This window comes from Triticum urartu, chromosome 2A (genome assembly GCF_056163025.1).
Source record: "Triticum urartu cultivar PI428250 chromosome 2A, HENAU_Tu73, whole genome shotgun sequence".
Lineage (NCBI taxonomy): Eukaryota > Viridiplantae > Streptophyta > Magnoliopsida > Poales > Poaceae > Triticum > Triticum urartu.
Genome location: NC_141874.1, coordinates 55,287,309 through 55,310,708, shown reverse-complemented (window position 1 = coordinate 55,310,708; position 23,400 = coordinate 55,287,309). Strand labels below are relative to the sequence as shown.

The following is a 23,400-nucleotide window of genomic DNA, read 5'->3' as shown; positions in this document are numbered from 1 at the left end:
GGAGTCCCATTGTCGTGGAGTCGTCACGTCGTGGGACTAGGAGAGTATAAAGCTGATTCCTTGATATTGGATTTCACCGATCATATATATCACTTGTCATTTCAGCAAATTCAGTGACTAGTAAATAGTAATAACCTAGCTAGTACATACGTGTGTAAATATATATCTCATATACCAGGGAGATGTATTTAAAAAGGGTAAAAATAACAAAACGCAAATCAAGAGAAAGTAAAAAAACAAAAACTTCCGATAAAATGAAAAAGGAAATAAAAAGAAAGAAAGAAATTAGAAAGTCAAAACCAGGAAAGTAAAATAATCTGGCAACGCAGCCCTACAGGGCAGTGAGCCACAAGTCGCAAATGACCTCATCGGGCTCGTAGCTAGCCCTGTATAAACTATGTAGGGATTCAATGAGAGTGCTGGTAAAGAAAAAAGACAAGGACTGACTATACATTAGATACCTGGAAGCGATTCATCCATCAGTCACTTTTCCCATGAACCACTAGGGCCGCCTCCTTTGATTCATAGGATTTGCATAGGAATATTACAGGATTGACACCCTCTAAAAGTTTTCCTTTACGTGCTGTTTGATTCACTGGATTGCATTCCTCAGGAACCAATCCTATAGGAACTTCTTAGTTCATTTTCACAGGAAAACAAACATGAGGTTGGACTTCATGGAAAAAATCCTCTGTTTTGCTACCTGACGTAGGATTTCAGTTGACAGTACATCCTGTTCCTGTATGTTTCCTATTCCTACACTTCTCAAACCCTGTGAATCAAAGGAGCCCTAGATCTCAATCCAACATGGTCCAAAACAAATTACCACTGTTCATCTTCAACCTCCCTCCTCTCTTCTTCCTCCCACATGCCCTCGGCTTGCCCCGCCTAACCGTCGGCCTCCACCATTCGCGGCCGGCAGGCGCTAACGTGCCCGCCCCTCAACCTCCCCCTACCGCCATTGCTAGCCACTGCCCCTGCCATCCATCTAAGCCTCGCACAACTCGTGAAAACCCCCCACCCCTAAGTCAGATAATGAGGCTACTGCTTCCCCCTAAGATAGATCATGCGATTGTTGCTTCCCCCAAAGATATAGAGTGGGGTTGGTTCTTCTATGTCAGGTTGCTTCTTCTCCGACGAGGTCAGACCTCCCCATCTCGTGCACTCAGGAAGAAGGATAAAGTGAATGGCGCAAGAACAAAAATCAGGTACCTCAAAATAGTAAAACTGAAAAAGGTGATTTGTTTGGATTTTCAGGTTTAGGACAAAGATTGCAAGGCACGGAAGAGATGTGAAAGATTCACCAGCAGCCTCAGGGCAATGAGTTTGGGTCTTTGTGGCCTTTGCTACCGAACATGGCACTGGTGGGAATGTCTTTTAGGACCAAAATTCTTGAAATAATTCGATCGAAACACAAAAATAACATTGCATACTGAAATTAATAAAATTTTCGAAATTCACGAAACATGATTTTCATGGTGTGACCTAAGCAAGCTAAGGGCGTCTTCAATGCCGACCCTCAAACCGGACACCGTTCGTGGGCAATGATGCCGGAGCCGGCCATCCAACCCCGTCCCCAAGTGTTCCCTTTGTTTTTTTTTATCCCCCAAATATCTGTGGTAATCCATAGATTAGTAGTTTCTGAAAAAAGGCTTCCGCCAAAATATTCATGACTCTGACTCACTATGATAGTGTATGGATTATTAGTAACTTTTTTTACCAAGTTCTTGAAGAAGAAGAAATGAAACACACGTTTTGGCGGAAGCTTTCAAGTGTTGGCGGAAAGGGATGTGCATGCAGGAAAAATGTCACGTACTAGCATAGTAATACTCCCTTCGTTTCAAAATAGATGACCCAACTTTATATTAAAGTTGGGTCATCTATTTTGAAACGAAGGGAGTATAAGTGAGTGTTGGCGGAAGCACTACTAATGCAAGGATTAGTACTTGAACGGAATGAAATAAAGTGGCTTCCTCCAGAGGTTTCAAAACCTTCCGCCAAAACGGTAATGCAAAGCAAGAATATTGTGATGGAGCTGCTTTGGAGATGCCCTAAGCTAGCACTGATGAAACCTGGTACACATATATAAATGGTGTGATATGGTGATGGAGCTGTGACCTGATGTTGGTTGGTTACATGATAAGTGTATCCAAGGCTCAACATCAAGCTTAGGGCCTCTTTGATTCTTAGGATTTTGACAACGTAGGAATTGGAAAAGTATAGGATTGGAGTGGCATGCCCACTTGAATCCTATAGGATTAGCAATGAGTGTTTGACTGCACAGAAAAAACAAAGAAATTGTAAAAAGAGGTTGGAGTGGATGTTAGATTTTCTATGAAATGTAGTACAAAAGATTCCATAGGAAAAATTCTTATGGGATTTAATCCTATAAATCAAAGGAGCAACATAGAAAAAAATCCTAAAGATTTCAATCCTTCAGAAATCCTATAAAATTCCTTTGAATCAAAGGAGCCCTAAAGATGTTTGCAAAACGGTTTATGCTTCCATATGCAGTAGAGAGTAGAGATGACACGGCGAATGTGTACTTATTAGATCGTTTGCATCATTGGCCTAGTTTTCTTTTCAAAAAGGAGGAAGACTCTCGGCCTCTACATCTGGATGATGCATGCAGCCATTTTATTAATTGTTCACACAAGACATTACAAAGTAATACAACAGCAAGACTAATCCACTGTTTAGGCAACATCTGCCGTTATTCCTATCCAATTGATGAAGGGATGCTAATAGTCTGAGCCTAATACCAAACAGACCTCGCAGCTAAACCTAACATTTAAGACCTGAGGTCCCATCTAGGACGCCTGCCGGGTATGGGGCACCCACTGGTCCGGTGCATTCCTCAACCAGGACGCATGCCAGGTATGAGGCCGCCGCAGCCACATGTCACCAATCCATCTTCAGAACTATACTGCTGCATCTATCTTGCACGGTCTAGCTGTCGTCGACGCCACCACGACGTCAGACCGCGACACCCTCCTGCGCGAGTCCATCTCCGCGCATCGGACGCCGAGTCACCACAGCACCATGCCGCCGAGATCCGCCGCCATCAATGAGTGAGATGACGCACCGCTCCACCAAAGAATCCGTCCACTGGTCTCTCGAACCCGTGTACACCTTTAAGAATGACGCCCCCAAGAGAAAAACTACACAAGAGCACCGCCGTCATATAATCTAGAGATCTAGGGTTTCCTCGAATGTAGCAGATGGTGGCCTTGAACTTCTCCTCGGCGATGCTTTTAAGAAAGGAACACCGCAAATAGCGCCACCACTGCCGGCGTCCATTGGCCTAGTTTTATTTCAACTTTTCACAGAGAAGTCGACCGGTTGATTGAGAACCGCAAACGATATGTTTGATGATGGGGAAGGGGACGTGTTTTGGGTAACTAGTGTTGGTGATAACTGGAATGGGTAGGCAGGTAGATGGATCATGTATATGATGATAATGACGGATCGATCAATTCGTAGACGTATCAAACACTGATCAAGAAGGGCACGCGCTGCTTTTTCCACATCATAACTAGAGAACTAGTGGCGGAAACGTAATGATTCACTAGCACGGCGGCCTGGTAGCTAGCTATAATAATCATCGTACATATCAATATATCATGCATGCAATGTCCATCACGCAGAAAAACTAAAACATAGTACTATGTAGATGGATTGACAAAAGGTGCGTTATCAGCAACCAATCACTGGCTCAATCGCAAGCAGATCGATCACTTAACCGGGGATCATACTGACTACATGTCGACAGCGACACGTACGTAGATGAAAGGATCTCCGATGCTGCCGCTGCATCTTCCATCGATCTTGGGTCAGTATGATGTTTGTGTGCGTGCAGTGCAGACATACTACATCATATATATACACATATTTATATATGCAGATACTCCATCCGATCCTTTTTACTCTGCATATAAGAATTGTTTGAAGTCAAACTTTGAGAAGTTTGACCATATTTATATGAAAAATATTAACATCTATCATGCTAAAGTTATACAATATGAAACTTTAAGTCCCAATGCATAAATTGGTATTGATTTCACATTGTGAATGTTGAATTTTTTTTCTATGAAGTTGGTCAAACTTTACGAGATGCGAACTAAAAAGGACCGGAGGGAGTACGTTACTTCTCGTTGAGTCGATCAGTGGTGTGTGCGCCTTGATAATCGATGGCAGGTAGCAGGCCAGCTCATCATCAGCACATCGCTGTTACGAGAAACTGATACTGTACTCGTGTGCCTACACTCTACAATAATAATGAAAGTAAATTACGTAGCACGACGGGATCTGTTGCGGCGGTGATGGGTGCAGATAAAAGCCAGGGAGCGAGCGAGCGAGCTGGCGGCGAAGCTTCCGGGAAGCTTCGTGCCCTCGGCCGTCCGTCCCAGTCGACCGATCCGTCGGAGGGGAGCTGCACTTCACGCTGGCTGGAACGGGCGAAAGGACGGCTGGTCGATCGCCTCCGGCCGGCCCGCGTGGAAGGAACGGGAACGATTGATTGCACCTGCGCTAGCTAGCTGTTTCGTCTCGCGATGGATCTCGTCGTACGTCGGCGCGCTGGCTTGCCTGGCCTGCTGCATGCATATGCGTGCATCACACAGTTTTTTTTTTTCGAAACGGAGGCAAAAGATTTGCCTCATTCATTAAATAAGAGAGAAGAGTTGGCATGGCATGGCATGGCATGCGGCGGCGATTTGCACATTTGGATTGGAGGTCGATCAGGATGGGTGGTTAGTTTGTGCTGCACAACGTCATCGTCGACTAGCCCTTTTCCATGTCCATCCATCTCCATCCAGTGTGGTAGTAGTGCACCAGACTAGACTAGTACCGGCCCCGGGTGGCTCTCCCCCAGCAGCGCTAGGTTCCAAAGCTCTCCGTTGGACCAGCGGGCGCGCCTATGCCTATGCGTAGAACTCCGCTACTGGAGGTACGTGCTGCCATGGCATGGCATGACCTGCGTGCGTGCGTGCGTGGCGGACAAGTGACCGGCCAGTATGCACCGAACTTTTTTTTTTGAGTGGCACTGTGCACCGAACGTGTGTGGCCGCACACGTTGCAGGACCGTAGCCTCTAGGATCGGAGGAGCGTTGGACCGGTCGAGCAGCGAGCAAACGGACGAACCGGCGGCCGCTCCAACCCAACGCCCAAGCCAATCATGCATGGGTCGGTGGTCGCTGCGGTCCTGCAGCTGAGTCAGGCGGATCTCGTTGGAAAGCCACGTCAGGGAATCGGTCGACCAGTCGTCCGCTCAAATGGAACCTCCCCCAGAACGCACACGCCACATGCGCCCTGGCATACAGTGGCCGGCCGGCTCTCGATCGTGTATCTACTCATGGCCCGTCGCTGCCAGCGTGCAGGAAAAGGACGAGATAACACTGCGCTCATATTCAGCTCTTCTTTTCACCGCTACTCGATCAGTAACCAATCTAAATTTCCACAAAAAAAAGTAACCAATCTAAGAATCATCAAAATGTGTATGTAGCGTGCTTCATAATATTTTGAAGGCTGCCGAGGCGACGCACAAACTTGACCACTCCTCAAAAAAGAAAAAATACGCAGTCTCCATAAGTTACACTAGCATTAGGGCCCGTGCGTTGCAACGGGAGAAAAGAATACCACACGCTTTTAATTTACAAGAAATGGTCTATAATCTGAGTATTTGTAGCGACGGCCCAAACAAAGATGGTCTTTGCCTACAAAAGCACAAGTTCAAGATTTCACGTGTCTTCTTTTTAAACACGGCTTGCATGTAGATTTAATACATACAAAGAAACGTGCAAGTGATCTTCAAATTCGTTTCCAATCCAGATTTAGCTGAGATGTTCATCCACAATCCGAATCAATGCCGATATGAAAGAAAGACGGATAATGCACTGTTGATTAAGATTGCACTCTAGATAGTATTTTCTTTAAAAATGGTTAACAGGTAAAATAACATCATATTCAGATTCTATATATTTTTCTAATTAAATTTCCATATATAATATGTTAAATTTAGAGTTACGGTTTAGAAAATATGAGTATTTTAAAAAACATTTGACATGCACTGCGGGTTTAATGTCAGAAATATCAGGGGGAATTTCTATAAAATAGCATGACGGACTAACAATACATATTTCTTTTATTAGTAGGTAATAGAGTATAGATATAGATTTCCTCCTTTCTTTTTTTATTTGGCCTTTGTTTGAATTTTTTAGTTCTAATTTTCGTATTCAAATCACGATTAAAGGTGAATCAGCAACCCATACAACATTTGAAATACCAAGTTCTTATAGTTTGGGGCCGCATTTTACTTATGACTTGAGACTAGACAATATATGCATTCTTAGACTAGATAGACATGCAACGTTGTTATTCGACATTGTTAGATCAGATATATAAGGGCCCCCTGACACTGTCTAATTGTTAAAGGAGGAGGAGGACGATAGGTGTGCCTCATCCAGTTTGTTGTCAAAGCCGGAGTTGAGCGGCTCGCCAACGGCCCATTGGCACTGGATCTCGACCTCGCACTTGGCATTCTCAATGGACATCTCGTCAACAAGTGACGAGCTCCAGTTGTTGCTAGTCGTCCATCTCATCGGCGGGGGTAGCGAAGCGCCTACGACGCTCCTCTTCTCGTGTGTGGCATTCATCTGCTTCGTGGCCGGGGAGCTCAAGTGTGGCTAAGATGTTTTCCTCGGGGGTTGGACTCGAGGAATTTCACAAAATAAACCTGATTCCGAAGAATTTCACAAAATGGTCCATTTGCATGACGCGCGAGGCCGAGTTGCCGTGCTAGATAGCACGACGACCCAGCCTGAGGCGCCTTGCTATTTAGCATGACACCCCAAGCCCATGTCGATGTGGGCCATTTTTTGAATACCTTTTGAAACCTGTTCATTTTGTGTTAAAGATTTAAAAAAGGGGCAAATCCGTCAATTTTCACTCTGATTGGTTCCCTGTCGGTGGGTCCCACGCACCAGCACCCATCATCCGACTCAGCAGTGGGGCCCAACCCGATTTAGTTGCCGTCCACCCTGGCGCGCACGCACGGGCCCATCGCTCCATCATCGCGCGCACCCGCTATAAAACGCGCCCCACGCCGCCCGAACACTCCAATCTCTCGGAGCCTACCGTATCTCGCTGCTTCTCGCCGAGACGATCTCGAGCACCAAGTAGTAGTTGAGGTCGAGCCGCCGTCGCCGTCGCCGCCTTCTTCTTCGTCTCCGACAGGAGGAGCGGCCGGAAACCTCGGGAGGAGCTGGCTAACCTGGATCAGCTGGAGGGCGGGTTCGCCTCCGCGCGCGGGCACGAGACCGAGGAGCAGCGCAACAAGTTCCTGGTGCTCCGCCTCTACGAGGCGCTCAACGGCCGCGACCACGCCGCCGTGCACTCCCTCCTCGCCCCCGACCTCGAGTGGTGGTTCCATGGCCCGCCCGCGCACCAGCACATGATGCGCCTCCTCACCGGCTCCAGCTCCTCCTCCTTCCGCTTCCAGCCGCGCTCCGTCGACGCCTTCGGCTCCACCGTCATCGCCGAGGGCGTCTCGGCCGCCGGCGAGGACACCAAGGCGGCCTACTGGGTGCACGCCTGGACCGTGGGCTCCGATGGGGTGATCACCCAGCTGCGCGAGTACTTCAACACCGACCTCACCGTCACGCGCCTCGCCGCCGCCGCCGCGTCCAAGTGCGTCTGGCAGAGCCGCCGCCCCGACCGCGCCCGCAACTCCCTCCCCGGCCTCGTCCTCGCCCTCTAGCCGCCTGAGCCAAGCCAAAGCCAAGCTGGACGACGCCCACCACCACTTGGGCGTACGCATGGGCTGACGTTGCTTCAATTCTTCTTCATCCTCTGCTTTCCCTGGCCTGTTGTTTCTTGTTTGCGTGTCTGGTGAACGTACGTAGTATAGCTAAATAGCCGATCGAACCGGCCGGTGATGGCGACGCGGCGCCGTCACGGCGGCTGCGTCTTCACTGCTGCTGCTTGTATGTCTTCGTGGTTGCTGTCATGGTGTGATAATAATAATAAAGGAAGTTGGCTTGTACTGGACGTAATTTATCTTCACCGCAATTTGCAAAATTTTATCTGGTCGCTCTGTTGATTTGTTCATACTGGCCTTTGACCAATTGGTGATTTTGATTGCTGTTGAAATTAACGGTTGACCACAATTTTCATCTTTCACCTGCGTGCGCAGTAAACAGTCAGGTTTAAGTTCTGACTTCTGAGCATACTCTAACAGAAGAACAACTTTACAGAGACATAGAGCAGTATATTATTACCTCTGTTTCACCGGCCTACCAAAACATCTTTACATATGGCAGTATATTACTAGTGCAAACAAGGCATATACACCGATAAAGTTCAGAGGCATACACTGCCGAAGTTCAGACTGATGTTGAATAATTCCAACGAAAGAAGAAAGAAAGAAAGAGAGATTCCCATGGCACCTGATTTGATTTGATTTGATTTGATTTAGTTTGAGAAAAGCAAACAAGAGTTGCCCTGAAACTGAAACTCTGAAAGCAAGGACCGAGCTGGGCTGGAACTGAAACACAAGACAGGACTGAAAGGGGGAAAAGGTAGTGGCGATCTACTCGTCGATGACGATCCGCAGAACCCAAGCGAGGAAAAAAAGAGACATGTTCCCCAAATCAAACGTTGCTTTCCGGCATCCAAACTGAACTAGTCCATCTTCTGAACCCTCGTTTCAATTTGAAGAATTATACTTGGAACCACAGGGCCACCATGCTGCAGCACATCGTGCACGTTGTGGTGATCACCTAGTGCGCATCTCAGATAACAAGGTGGGCGTCGAAGAATATGTCCTGATGCCCAGCTCCAACCAAATGATCCGGACAATGGGACCGAGCATTGGGAACCAGCATCTCGATCATGCCGGCCTAGCTAACTAGTGGTAGTTGGGATGAACATGACCTATGAAGTACAAGACATCTCTGAAAGGGAAAGAAGAAAATGATACACATCGTCATAAGTAACAGGCTAATGGCACGTCGATTGAACATATCAATCTCAACCATAGTGTAAAATAATGTGCCACTGGCGATTGGAGAAATCAGTGTCTACTTTTAACAGCGACGCTTTTCTGAACCCATAATTTCTTTAGGTACAGAGAGAGGGTGAGCCCCTGTCAAGCTCGGCAGATGGACAACTATGTTTGATGTTACTGCTTGTGAGTTAGACCCATAGATTAGCATTGGAGAAATAAAATTCAGTTGTTGTGTGACAGAGAGACGGGGAGATGTATGAAGAAAAGGAATAGTAGTATCAGAGTTGCCTGAAATTTTTACTCATGCATGAGACCAGGCTAAGAAGAACAAAAACAGGAACACTCATCCCAAGAATAGTAGTAGTTCAATCAAGAACTGGTACTACATAGAACTTCTTTCTCTCCGGCTATGTGTATCAACCGATGTAGAGGCTGGAAGCTATCCTTGTCATGGTGAAATGGCATAGATGAACTCTTGTTCGATGACGAGGATGCTTTAATAATTCTGCTTTGTCGAATAATTCGAATGAAATAAAGAACAAAAGGGTCCATAGAACAGCGAACTGATTTGATTTTATTCGGTAAAGCAAACAAACTTGGGTCGTAAGCAATTAAGAATCTGGATAAGTGGCGCGATAGGCTATGTGCGAAGGGAGTGATGCAGGGAAAGACGTACAGCACAGTGAACTGAAAGTTCAGTGTACCGAAGCACCACTCTGTTGGCTATACCTGTAAAGAACAGTCTGCAGAATCCAAGCAACAAAACAGACTTACAGACATGTTCTCCAAGCTAAACGTTGCTTTCAGGCATTCGAAACTGCATATGTCTTAACGACGCTCTTCCTGCGATCAACTGGTGCGCGTCTCAGATAGCAACAAGCAGATGGGTTATCGAATCAAAAACGCACATCACACGTCCGCAATATGCTCGGCTCCACATGCTCCGATCGATCGGAGTATATATCGACTGATCGGAGCTTCAGTTTGATGAAGAGAAGACAATCTCCTTCAGTTTTTGCGAGAGATATGGGGAGACTTTATGAATAAAAGGAACAGTAAAATTAGCTCTCTGAAGTGAAAAACAGAACCATATACTGCTATACATCACCAGAACAGCATCTCTTCCTTCAGGAAAAACAGACTGCTCAGTTGCCATGGTCAAATGGCATAGATGACTCTTCGTTCGATGCAGGGATGCTTTAATAATTCTGCTTTGTCAAATAATTCTAAGGAAACAAAGAACAACAGGCTCATGGGACAACGAACTGATTTGATTTTATTCGTTAGAGTTAACAAAACTAGTGGCGAAAGCAATTGAGAACCTGGATAAGTGGCGCGGAACGCTATGGGCGAAGACGGCGATGCAGGGAAAGACGTGCAGCACAGTAGGTTGAGGGGGAAGTTGGCCATACTTGTAAAGAACAATCTGCAAAATCCAAGCAACAGAACAGACATATTCTCCAAACCCATGTTGCTTTCAGGCGTCGAAACTGCACAGGCCTTAATTATGCTTTTCAGGTGGGCTCTTCCTTCGTCTGGTGATCGATCAACTGGTGCACATCTCAGACAGCAACAAGCAAGGTTATCAATTCAATAATGCATTGCATATAAATAGCCAGCAAAGAGATCTTGCCATGACCATACATCCTCTTGCCAAAATGTTGATATAAACTGAAGAGGCGGAGACGGCAAAATTTCAGAAAATTGCATGTACATATATTGCCAGAACTTTTTTTTCCATATAAAAGCAACAACTAGTTAGAGGAAATATATAAATGACAAGCCTCCATCATTTGGCATAATAATATACGTTTATATTGAATCTTGTTTTCATGTGCCATCTTTCATTTTTACCACGCTTTGCTATACTGCAATTCCTCACGCAGAAATCCTGGACGTACTGCAATTCCTCAGGCTAGTAGAGTGGGCGTGATTGGCCCTATGAGTTGGCCTCATTTTCTCCATAATGTCTCCCCATATCTGTTGCAATCTAAGATGAAGGCCTTTCGCCGGTTTAATATAATCATATCGCACACTGGAGATGTTAAACTAACCAGACAGCGTAAACTGTGGCCACACACTCCAAATATTTTGAATACTCATCACACACAATTACACGCAGATGCCTGAAGGCACATGCACACAACGGAAAACTGGGTGTATAGCCTACAAGTGATGTTAGCAGCTGAGCAATTACCCTACAATGGCACATAATACGTGCAGTAACAAATTATCAGAATGGCTTTTCAGCCTACTTTTACAATTGTATGTATTACCACACAAATCTTTGAGAAAACCTGATTCCGACCGGTGGTTTCAGATGTGGCTGTCTGAAGGGGAAAAATCTGGAACCTGAGTAGAGATGATCCCAAACAATGCAACAGAGAAGACAGAACTATGGCACAATATTTTTTTTAAAAGTATAACTGAACATGTCAACACGTAAACAGATGCAATGGATACATGAAGAAGAACGAATCACAACAAAACGTTTTACTGAGAAGTTGACTATAATGCTACAATGCAATTTACCGAGCAATGCTCCAAGTTCTTCCAAAAACTAATACGAGAACCTGCCCTAATTTCATCATCAGCTAAAAGAGAACTTAGATACAAAACAAATGTATGTTGGCTAACCATTTCAACCACTGGATGATCTTGAAGAAAGAAGAAACCTCGATTAAAAAACAAAACAATTCTTCAGTTCAAAGCTGACCAAAACAGCCTCATTATTTTAGCATCGATATGGTAGACACTTCAGCCCCAAAAAATATTCACACAAGTATAAATTTCATGCAACCATGAAAGAGTCAGAGCTTCTTGATCATAGAACTTGTATACATCAAAGTGAAACTAACCGTCTCATAGTGGAACCAATTTATACCATTACAGCTCCTCATGAGTTGTTGGACCAACATAATTAACCCTCTAGTGTCGGAAAGAAAGTATGCAAAACTAGTGATTGTTTGAGCCGAACTTGAGTAAGAATGAGGTCTCTGTGATGGAATCCGGCAACCAACTCGCCATTGATGTCAACTTGAAGTAGCCAATCGTCAAATTTGAGCAGCACAAGCACATCACCATCACAAGACACAACCCTCACATGCCAATATTTAATTTCAGACATTCCAAATTGCACCCTGATCTCTACAGCCGGCAATTCAACCCGATATTTTAAGGCCCAATCTCCACCTTCATAGTCTTGCACCACCCAGATATCAACGCTTTTCCCTTCATCATTAAGAACGGACATGCCAAGCATGTTATCCATCTCAAACAGTTGAGCGTGGCCAGGAACAAACGGAGAGCGCATCTGCCGAAACGACTCAGTGGTGTTGTCAAATATCATTATCACGTGGCATGTGTACCAATGCAGCCTACCACCAAACATGACAGGTCCGGCAGTGCATATCAGCTTCTCCGCATCATGCTACCCTATGTGCCTCGGCGGCTGGCCGGAGCCTATTGCGAAGACGTAGGAGCCCTCTTGAACGTCAGGTGGAAGTGGACCGTACATCCATCTCCGGGACCGGTAGAGCAATAGTCGGTACTCGCCGGTAGGGCTGTGTCGATACATCCCCAAAGGCCTGAAGCCATGAAGCAGCGGGAGGTTGGCGGACTGACGAGTCGCCGGGTTGCGGACGAAGAAGTGCTCGCCGCGGACGAAGATGACGAGGAGGCCGTCGCAGGAGGCGAGCCAGGGGAGGTCGACGCTGCCAAGTCGCGCGACGAACTGGGACTGGTCGGCGGGGACGAGCCCTGCCCGGTAGGTCATGGTGTAGAGGGAGTCGTCGTAGACGAGGGGGAGGGAGGGCTGGTGGGCGTGGTGGGCAAGGAGGAAGTCGCGGGTGGAGGTGGCGCGGCGCCAGGCGCGGCAGACGGCGCGGCAGCGGAGGAGGGCCTTCGGGGGCAGGCGGACGAGGATCTCCCAGATGGCGATTTCTTCCGGGATGCCGCAGTGGAGAGGGGGAGCTCCTGCCATTGCGGCATTCGCCATGGTCGCCGTGGATTGTGGTGGTGACGGCGGCGGCGGAGAGGGAGGGAGGTCTTCCTTTTGTGGAAATGACGCTGATGCTTTTGGGCTGGGCTTAGCCCACCTCTCATTCTCGCTCAGCTATCAAACGGGATGGGCTTGATCCAGTCACTAAAAAAAAAACATTTACTGCTGGCACGCATCAACTAAAAAAACACCTATGCGCAAAAACAGCGATGCAGGCCCAGATTCTGTCAATTTGCAAAAAAAAATTGCAATAAAACTTTAAATTTATTCATCTTCAATCATTGAAGTACAATGAACACCAGAAATAATAAAATTACATCTAGATCCATAGACCATCTAGCGACGACTACAACCACTGAAAGCGAGCTGAAGGCGTGCCGCTGTCATCGCCCCTCCCTCGCCGAAGCAGAACAAAACTTGTTGTAGTAGACAGTCGGGAAGACGTCGTGCTAAACCCCTATAGAACCAACGCAGCAGAACATCAAACGTCGCCAATGAAGTGGAGCATAGATCGAAAGGATCCAACCTGAAGACACACGAATGTAGACGAACTACAACTAGATCCGAGCAAATTCACTAAGGACAGATCCGCCGGAGACACACCTTCACACGCCACCGGCGATGCTAGACACACCACCGCGACGGGGGCTAGCGCGGGGAGAACCTTATTCCATCTCCAAAAAGCCTCCGCCATCTTGTCTTCCTGAGCAGAATACAAACCCTAACAAAGCTCGAAGGAACATCTGAAAATAGAGCTCTCCCGCCGGCAAGGGCTGGCAATTCAAATGCGCCCACCCGATCACATATCACCCGGTTGGGAGCCTTGTATTGCTCTGGCCAGGGCGCCGTTTGCACGGAAGGCGACGACAAAGGCACCCCGCATCCCTGGCCCACCTTGTAACACAACCGCCGCTGGCACCACGGCGCCCCCCTACTCGTCCCCCGCCACGACCGCCCCCGTCCTCCACCATCAACTCCGGCAGCTTTTCGTAAGGGTCCTTCATGCGACGACGGTGGTGGAAAAGGGCGGAAATTGAGGTGGAGAGCAGTGGGATGGAAGAGCAGAGGTTTGAGAAAGAGTGATTTTGCCGTTGAAATAGTGCGGCCAGCTCCAAATGTGCGGACTCTTGCAAAAAAAAACTCTTGGTTTAGTTTTGTTTTGCGGGAAAATGGAAATCCAGACTGGTCCTTGGATGGATGTAGAACACCGTTGGATGGCTTGCGGGCTCCAAACCGTGTGTTCCAAACGGATGCGGGAGGTTTGAGGGTCCGCGTCGGAGATGTCCTTACTTCTAAAAAAAGACTTACAAACATGTTCTAGAAACCGATGTTGCTTTCACTCGTTCGAAACTGCATACGTCATAATTATGCTCTTCTGTGATCAAGTGGTTCGCATCTCAGACAGCAACAAGCGGGGTTGTGTAATCAGGGATGCACATATGTCCTCATTGTGCTCGATCGGCTCCATATGCTTCGACCGCTCGAAGTATGGAACAATGGAATCGTGTAATAGGACCTAACTAGGATCTCCCAAGTTCCAACTGGGGATGAAGATCAAGTGACGTGCATGTAGGCATCATCTGGACACTGAGGGCTGAGGTAGGATCGATGAACCCATGCCAAACCCAAAAGTTGAATGCCTATTTGGTCATTCTAGTACATCAGTATTGATGTTCTTGAAATAGCATACGATATAATAGGTTGAGTTTGATTAGGTTAATTTGAGATATTAGTGAAGTGGTTTAATTTGAGAAATCAAGTAAAACCTGAACCCCGGATATTATAAGCGAAGGGAGAGAGGGAGCCATCTGCACAACAGTCCAAGCAAGAAAACAGGGAACTGGATCCTCTAACATTAAGAAGGAATGTTAGAGAAGCTATAATACTCTAACTTTCCTTCTTTCTATTCCTATGATTATGGCTAAAATGATTTAAATTAATTTTCAAATTGATGATCTACCGTGTACATTTATAGTAATTACATGCAAACAATTGATGGTGAAATAAAATTAAAATTAAATTATTTATATCTACAGTAAATACCAACACTAAACAACCTATTAACTATCTACTAATAGTCCCTAACTTTCCTTCTTCATTTTACACTAGGTTAACACTGTAGCATCGTGACATTCCTTCTTGATGTTAGAGGATCCGATTCCAGAAAATAGACGCACCGTTCTAGCGTCCAAAGTCCAAACCAAAGTGCTGCCAAGTTAGTCTTTTTCTTCTTCTGAATTAGAGTCACTGTAGTATCACTTTCTTCTTTTCTTGAGATAGAGTTTTATTTTTAGGGGTTGTTGAGATAGAGTTACTATGGTATATTAGAGCAACTAGCAGAATAAATTATGAAAGGAATTGTAGTGAACTTTCGGCATCCGAATTTTCATTCGTCTAGGTGATCGCCTAGTGCACATCTCAGACAACAAGACGCTCGAACAAAAGGGTCCATATAATTTTCATTCTCAGCTACGAATGATAACATTAACAACAGTGGAATCAAGCCTCGAAACCAGCATACCATTATAGGTGGCGCTGGGGAAGAACATCAAGTATGCATAAGGCTACAGGCAAGTCCAAAATGGTAGTAGTAAAAATTAGTATTAAATTACCTGAGATTTCCTTCCACGCACGCCAACATCCTAGCTAAGCTAGCAAGAAAATGGACATTCATATAGTCCACAAACAGTAATGAACGTGTAGTAGTAATTTCCCACATTACAGTCCCTCTCCAAGTCAACATCAAAACCAACTCAAGATAAAAAAAACCAGGTCATTTGTACAGCGTCACTCTCCTTGACCAAAACATTCAGACTCTGTATGTAGAGCGGAGTAGATAACAGAGGACAAAGAGGTTTTACATCACCGAAGCAAAGCTTCAGGAAACCACTCCACCACAGAACCAGATTACTACTCACGATCGCCTACCAAATGAAACCATTCCACCACAGAATATGTCCTGATGCCCAGCTCCAACCAAATGATCCCAATAACGGGACCGAGCATTAGGAACCAGCATCTCCGACCATGCCGGCCTAGCTAGAGGTAGTGGGGACAACGTTGTTTGATGTTATTGCTTGTGAGTTAGACCCATAGGTTAGCATTGGAGGAATAAAATTCAGTTGTTGTGAGAGAGAGACAGATGGGGAGATACGACAATAAACAGTAGTATTAGAGTTGCCTGAATTTTTTACATGAGACCAGGCTAATAAGAACAAAAACATCAACACTATAGTGTCAGAAACGCTCTTATATTATGGGACAGAGGTAGTAATTCATTCAAGAACTGGTACTCCCTTTGTTCCAAAATACTTGTCATTGTTTCAGTTTAAATTTTAATTTAAACTAAAACCACAACAAGTATTTTGAAATGGACGGAGTACTACATGGAACTTCCTTTTCTCCGGCTGTGTACACCAACCGATGTACAGTCTGGAAGTTATCCTTGTTTATGACTGGTCAGTTGGCATGGTGAAATGGCATAGATGAACTTTGTTCGATGACGAGGATGCTTTAATAATTCTGCTTTGTAGAATAATTGAAAGGAAACAAAGAACAAAAGGGTCCATATAGCAGAGAACTGATTTGATTTTATTCGATGAAGCAAACAAAACTTGTGCCGAAAGAAATTAAGAATCCAGATAAGTGGCGTGATAGGCTGTGGGCGAAGACAGTGATGCAGGTAAAGACGTACAGTAAAGTGAACTGAAAGTGCAGTGTACCGAAGCACCACTTTGTTGGCTATACCTGTAAAGAACAGTCTGCAGAATCCAAGCAACAGAACAGACGAAACTGAACATGTCTTAGTGATGCTCTTCCCGTGATCAACTGGCGCGCATCTCAGATAGCAACAAGCAAGGTTATCGAATCAAAAATGCACATCACGGGTCCTCATTATGCTTGGCTCCACATGCTCCAACCGATCGGAGTATATATCGAACAGCGGAGCTTCAGTTTGATGAGGAGAAAAAATCTCCTTCAGTTGTTGCGCAAGACATGGGGAGATATTATGAAGAAAAGGAACAGTAAAATTAGACTTGCTGAAGTAAAAAAAACAAAACCATACATTACTAGAACACCTCTCCCTTCAGAAAAGAGGTCAGTTGTCATGGTCAAATGGCATAGATGACAGCTGTTTGTCCGATGACTGGGATGCTTTAATAATTCTGCTTTGTCGAATAATTCGATGGAAATAAAGAACAACAGGTTCATAGGACAGCGAATCGATTTGATTTTATCCGTTAAAGCCGACAAAACTTGTGTCGAAAGCAATCAAGAATCTGGATAAGTGGCCTGGAACGCTATGGCTGAAGACGGTGATGCAGGGAAAGACGTACATCACAGTAGGTTGAGAGGGAAGTTGGCCATACTTTTCAAGAAGAGGAACAGAACAGACATGTTCTCCGAACAAATGTTGCTTTCAGGCGTCAGAAACTGCATATGCCTTAATTATGCTTTTCAGGTGGGCTCTTCCTTTGTCTAGTTGATCAACTGGTGCACATCTCAGACAGCAACAAGCAAGGTTACCGAATCAAGAAGAATGCATTGCATATATGTAGCCGGCAAAATTTCAGAAATCTTGCCATCAGCATGCATTCTCTTGCCATAACGTTGCATATGAACTGAATTGATGACAAAATTTCAGAAAATTGCAAGTATATATATTGCCAGAACATTGCACATAAAAGCAACAACTAGCTAGAGGAAATATGTAAATGACAGGCCTCCAGCATGTGGCATATATACTGCTATATCAAATCTTGTTTTCATGTGCTGTCCATCATTTTTGCCACACTTTGCTATACTGCAACCACACTCCAAATAATAGTGTCACATATTCACGCAGATGCCTGAAGGCAGGTAACAGAAAACTGATTGTGGGTAGCCTGCAAGTGATGTGAGCGGGTGAGCAATTACCCTGCAATGGCACATAATCTGTGCGGTAACAAATGATCAGACTTTTCAGACTACCCCCTTTTACAGCTGTATGTATTTCGGCTATTGCCACACAAATCTTTGAGACAGCCTGCTTTCTACCAGCGGTACTAGATATGGCTGATAGTAACAGTATCTGAAGGGGAAAACAATCTGGAACCTGAGTACAGATGATCCCAAACAAAGCGACAAAGAAGACGGAACTATAACTGAACATGTGAACACCTAACCAGATGCAATGCAATTGATACTTGGAGAAGAATGAATTGCAACAGAACGTTTCACTAACTCGACTATGATGTGATCATGCAGCTTCACGAGCAATGCTCCACACTCTTCGAAAAATGAGGTTCAACTTGCTAGTCATCAAAGAGGAGAACCTGCCCTAATTTCATCATCAGCTACAAGAGAACTTAGAAACAGGAAACCAATGTATATTGGCTAAACATTTTAACCAGTGGATGATCTCGAAGAAAGAAGAAAACCTCGATTAAAAAACCAAGTGAATTCTTCAGTTCAGAGGAAAACAGAGACGAGGCAGATCAATTGGCAACCATCTCAAAAGCTTAACAAAACGAATTCATAGTTTTGGCACCAACATGCTAGCCACTTCAACCCAAAAGGATATTCGCACAAGTATAAATTTCATGCAACCATGAAACAGTCGGAGCTTCTTGATCATAAAACTAGTAGGCATCAAAATGAAACTAACCGGCTCATAGTGGACCCAATTCATACCATTACAACTCACGAGGATACTGACAGTTCGCCAATTTAGAATCACCACCTCACATAACAGCTGTCAAACGGAAGGCAAAGTGTTCACAACATAATCTTCTAGTGTCGTAAAGAAAGTGTGCAAAACTAGAGTTTGTTTGAGCCGGACTTGAGTACGAATGAGGCCTCTGCGATGGAATCCGGCAACCAACTTGCCATTGATGTCGACTTGAAGTAGCCAATCATCAAATTCGAGCAGCACGAGCACATCACGCTCACAAGACTCGGCCCTCACACGACAATATTTAATTTCAAACATTCCAAATTGCACCCTGATCTCCGAAACCGGCAATTCAACCCGATATTTCAATGCCCAGACCTCATCTTTGTAGTCTTGCTCTTGCACCACCCAGATATAAACATGTGTCGCTTCAGCATTAAAAGTGGACATGGCAAGCATGCTGTCCACCTCAAACAGGCGAGCGTGGCCACGAACAAACGGAGAGCGCATCTGCCGGAATGACTCGGCGGTGGTGTCAAATATCTTTATCACGTGGTTTGTATACCAATGCAGGCCACCATGGAACAGAACAGAACCGGGGATGCATATCAGTTCCTCCGCGTCGGGGCACCCTATGTGCCTGGGCGGCTGGCCGGAGCCTATCGTGAAGACGTAGGAGCCCTCTTGAACTTCAGGCAGTGCACTGTACATCCACTTCACGGCCACGGACAGGTAGAGCAATAGCCGATACTCGCCGGTAGGGCTGTGCTGGTACATCCCCAAGAGCTTGAAGCCATGAAGCAGCGAGAGGTTGGCGTACTGACGAGTCGCCGGGTTGCGGATGGAGAAGTGCTTGCCGTGGACGCAGATGACGAGGAGGCCGTCGCGGGAGGCCTGGAACAGGGCGTCGTCGACGGCTCGACGCTGTAAAGTCGCGCGACGGAGTAGGCGGCGACGGGCCCTGCCCGGTGGTTAAAGGGCATGATGAGTACGGAGTTGCCGTCTTCGCCGTAGATGAGGGGGAGGGATGGCTGGTGGGCGTGGTGAGCGAGGAGGAAGTCGCGGGTGGAGGTGGCGTGGCGCCAGGCGCGGCAGACGGTGCGGCAACGGAGGAGGGCTTTGGTGGGCAGGCGGACGACGATCTCCCAGATGGTAATTTCGTCCGGGATGCCGCGGTGGAGAAGCGTAGCTCCTGCTATGGCCATGGTCGCCGGCTGGGAGGAGCGAGTGGACTTGCGGTTGTGGCAGCGACGGCGGCGGGGGAGGAAGGTCTTTCTCTTGCGGAAATTAAGCACATGCTTTCGGGCTGGGCTCTCTCTCTCTCTCTAGCTCTCAAACGGCATGCATGGGCTTGACCCAGTTTAGTTAGCAAGTGATCTACTGGTGAAGTTCTTTTGGGCTGGGTAAAGTTTTTGTTTTTTTTTTAAAATCTGCTAGCTCGCATCCACTCCAAAAAAAGAACCTTACCCTAAAAAAACCTAAAAAAAAATCCAAAAAAGAACTGTTCTAAGAAAACTACTAGTAGCTCGCACAACCTCAAAATTGAAAAAGAAAAACTAACAGCTCTCTGCTGCCAACTCACGAACTCGTCCATCCTCTTCTCCATGGTCACCCAGCATGCCTTGGTAATTCTACTCTGGCGAAATGTCGAATAATTTGAGGGAAAAAGAGAACAAAAGGTACTCCCTTTGTTTCAAAATAAATAATTCAATTTTGTATTAATTTTATACTAGAATTAGTATAAAGTTGAATCATTTATTTTGAAACGGAAGGAGTACGATAAAGCATACAAAGTTTGTGTCGAAAGCAACTAAGAATCTAGATAATTGACACCATAAGCTATGGGCGAAGACAACGGTTGTGGAAAGACAGTGGATTGAAAGTGGAAACGAAGTTGGCCATGCCTGTATGTCTTGGCGATTGGAACATGGCGATGGCTCACGGACCTTGGTTATTTAGGAATCAAGCAGTAATTCTATTGAAGTATGTACTAATAGAAAACAGGGCTTTGGTCCAGGCCGGGTCAGCCCATTAATCCCGGTTCAGTCTAAAATCGGGACCAATGGGGGCATTGGTCCCGATTCGTGAGCCCAGGGGGCCGGTTGGGCCATGTGGATCATTGGTCCCGGTTCATCTGGACCTTTTGGTCCCGATTGGTGGGATGAACCGGGACCAAAGGCTCCCCTTTAGTCCCGGTTCATGCCACCAACCGGGACCAATGAAGTGCCTATATATACCCCCTCGCGTGAGAGCAGAGAACACTGCTCTGTTTTTTTCTGACCGAGGGGGAGAGGGCTTGGTGGTGCTCTAGCTCACCTCCTATGCACACAAGGTGTTCGATGGAATGCCCGAGCCACACTACTTAAGCTTTCTCCTCTCCAAGCTCGACCTCCAAGCTCCATTTTCCATAATATTTATCTAGGTTTAGCGGTCCGTCACGCCCCGTCCCCGTCTTCACCGCCGTCGATCACCCGCGCCGAGCTCATCGCCGGCACCATCGTGGTGAGCCTCTTGTTCTTATCTTCTATCTGAAAGAAAAAATATTCTTACTTGTATGTTTACATAGATACTTGTATTATTTTCTTACTTTTATTATTGCATCTTATATAGTGCGATAGTTTTGGTATCCGCCCCCGTCGGCCCTCGTCCTGTTTATGATTCGGATGTGGTATATATATATTATCTTTATAACTATTGGTTCATTTATTGTTTACGAAAATTATGCCGACCAACGTGACATAGATTTTATTTATGTAGGATGTATGTGAATTGGAAATGCCAACCGACCCTATTGTCGAGAGGTTAAATTTAGTTGAAGAAGAAAACAATTTTTTGAAGAAAAAAATAAAAAAAATTGAGGAGGAGAAGATGATATTGGAGTTGCATGTTGCGGATGTCGTTGATGATCACAAGATCAAGATGGATGCAATGCGCTTGAAGATTAGAAAGATTAAAAAATATGTCATTCATACCGAGGCTTGGTATCATTATGCCGTTGGATCAATTGTTACCTTGGTTGCGATTATGATCGCATTTGTTTTCGTATTGAAATATTTTACATAGTTTCAATGTATGGTTTAATTAATTAGATGCTCTGGAGAGCTATATGTTGTTAGATGAGAACTATGTGTGCACTTTGGTTTTAATGTGATGATGAATTCTATTAATTTGGACACTTAATTATATATAATGCACGCAGATGAACCGGCAATGGATGTACGGTGACAGACACACCTGCGAGTACATTAAGGGCGTGCATGAGTTTCTCGATGCGGCTGAGGCAAACAAGCAGAATGGTTTTTATGTGTTGTCCATGCACTGAATGTGGGAATACAAGGTCTTACTCTAACTGAAAAATCCTTCACTCCCACCTGCTTTACAAGGGTTTCATGCCACACTATAATGTTTGGACGAGGCACGGAGAAATAGGGGTTATGATGGAAGACGGCGAAGAAGAAGAGTACGATGACAACTATGTGCCCCCTGAATACGGTGATGCTGCAACGGGGGGAGCTGGTGAAGATTAAGAGGAACCAGACGATGTGCCCAATGATGCTGCAACGGGTGAAGCTGCTGAAGATTAAGAGGAACCAGACGATGTGCCTGATGATGATGATCTCCGCCGGGTCATTGTCGATGCAAGGACGCAATGCGAAAGTCAAAAGGAGAAGCTGAAGTTCGATCGCATGTTAGAGGATCACAAAAAAGGGTTGTACCCCAATTGCGAAGATGGCAACACAAAGCTCGGTACCGTACTGGAATTGCTGCAGTGGAAGGCAGAGAATGCTGTGGCTGACAAAGGATTTGAGAAGCTACTGAAAATATTGAAGAAGCTTCTAAAGGATAACGAATTGCCCGACATTACATACACAACAAAGAAGGTCGTATGCCCTCTAGGATTGGAGGTGGAGAAGATACATGCATGCCCTAATGACTGCATCCTCTATCGCGGTGCATACAAGGATCTGAACGCATGCCCGGTATGCGGTGCATTATGGTATAAGATCAGATGAGATGACACTGGTGATGTTGACGGCGAGTGTAACGCCCTCGATGCGGCTATATCTCCCACGTGTTGAGGCACGACTTAGAGGCATAACCGCATTGAAAGCTATGTCGCAAGTCAGGAAATCATCACACATCCCATGTACGTAAATAATATAAAGGGGAGGTACATAGTTGGCTTGCACTCGCCACGTCACATCAAAGTACATATATAACATCCATCATACAAATCACTCATGGCCCGACTACGGTGCCAAAATAGAAAAGACCCCCAACATGCGACAAGGCCCTGAATCGATAACCCCAACTAGGCACCACTACTGATCATCAGGAAAGGAAACATAATAACGCTGAGAGTCCTCGTCGAACTCCCACTTCAGCTCGTACTCGTCACCTGGAGCGGAATCACCTGGACCTGCATCTGGAATTATAGTATTTGTGAGCCACAAGGACTCAGCAATCTCGCACCCTCGCGATCAAGACTATTTAAGCTTATAGGAATGGATGAGGCAAATATATGTGGAGCTGCAGCAAGCGACTAGCATATATGGTGGCTATCTTATACGCAAAAGAGAGCGAGAAGAGGAGGCAAGCGCGAGCGAGAAGCTAGAAGGAACAACCTGCGCAAACATAACTCCAACACCGTGTCCACTTCCCGGACTCCGCCGAGAAGAGGCCATCACGGCAACACACACGGTTGATTCATTTTAATTACTTAAGGTTTAAGTTATCTACAAC

General features: G+C 45.7%; 2 protein-coding genes and 1 pseudogene across 2 annotated transcripts; 1 reads left to right on the top strand and 2 right to left on the bottom strand.

Moving 5' to 3' along the window:
* Window positions 1-7,134: 7,134 nt before the first annotated feature.
* LOC125535521 (wound-induced protein 1-like) lies at window positions 7,135-8,046 on the top strand. Its single transcript, XM_048698584.2, has one exon. It carries the CDS (start codon window positions 7,451-7,453, stop codon window positions 7,754-7,756), a length of 306 nt encoding a protein of 101 aa, XP_048554541.1. The 5' UTR covers window positions 7,135-7,450; the 3' UTR covers window positions 7,757-8,046.
* Window positions 8,047-12,196: 4,150 nt separating this feature from the next.
* LOC147983690 (putative F-box protein At2g02030) lies at window positions 12,197-13,020 on the bottom strand. The gene has a single exon (XM_087543058.1). It carries the CDS (start codon window positions 12,999-13,001, stop codon window positions 12,435-12,437), a length of 567 nt encoding a protein of 188 aa, XP_087399184.1. The 5' UTR covers window positions 13,002-13,020; the 3' UTR covers window positions 12,197-12,434.
* A 5,721-nt stretch (window positions 13,021-18,741) lies between these two features.
* Window positions 18,742-20,047, bottom strand: LOC147983689 (putative F-box protein At2g02030; annotated as a pseudogene).
* Window positions 20,048-23,400: the final 3,353 nt, after the last annotated feature.

Excerpts from the sequence above, each read along its gene's own strand:
- LOC125535521 (XM_048698584.2), top strand. The coding sequence starts at position 7,451 with ATGATGCGCCTCCTCACCGGCTCCAGCTCCTCCTCCTTCCGCTTCCAG.
- LOC147983690 (XM_087543058.1), bottom strand. The coding sequence starts at position 13,001 with ATGGCGAATGCCGCAATGGCAGGAGCTCCCCCTCTCCACTGCGGCATC.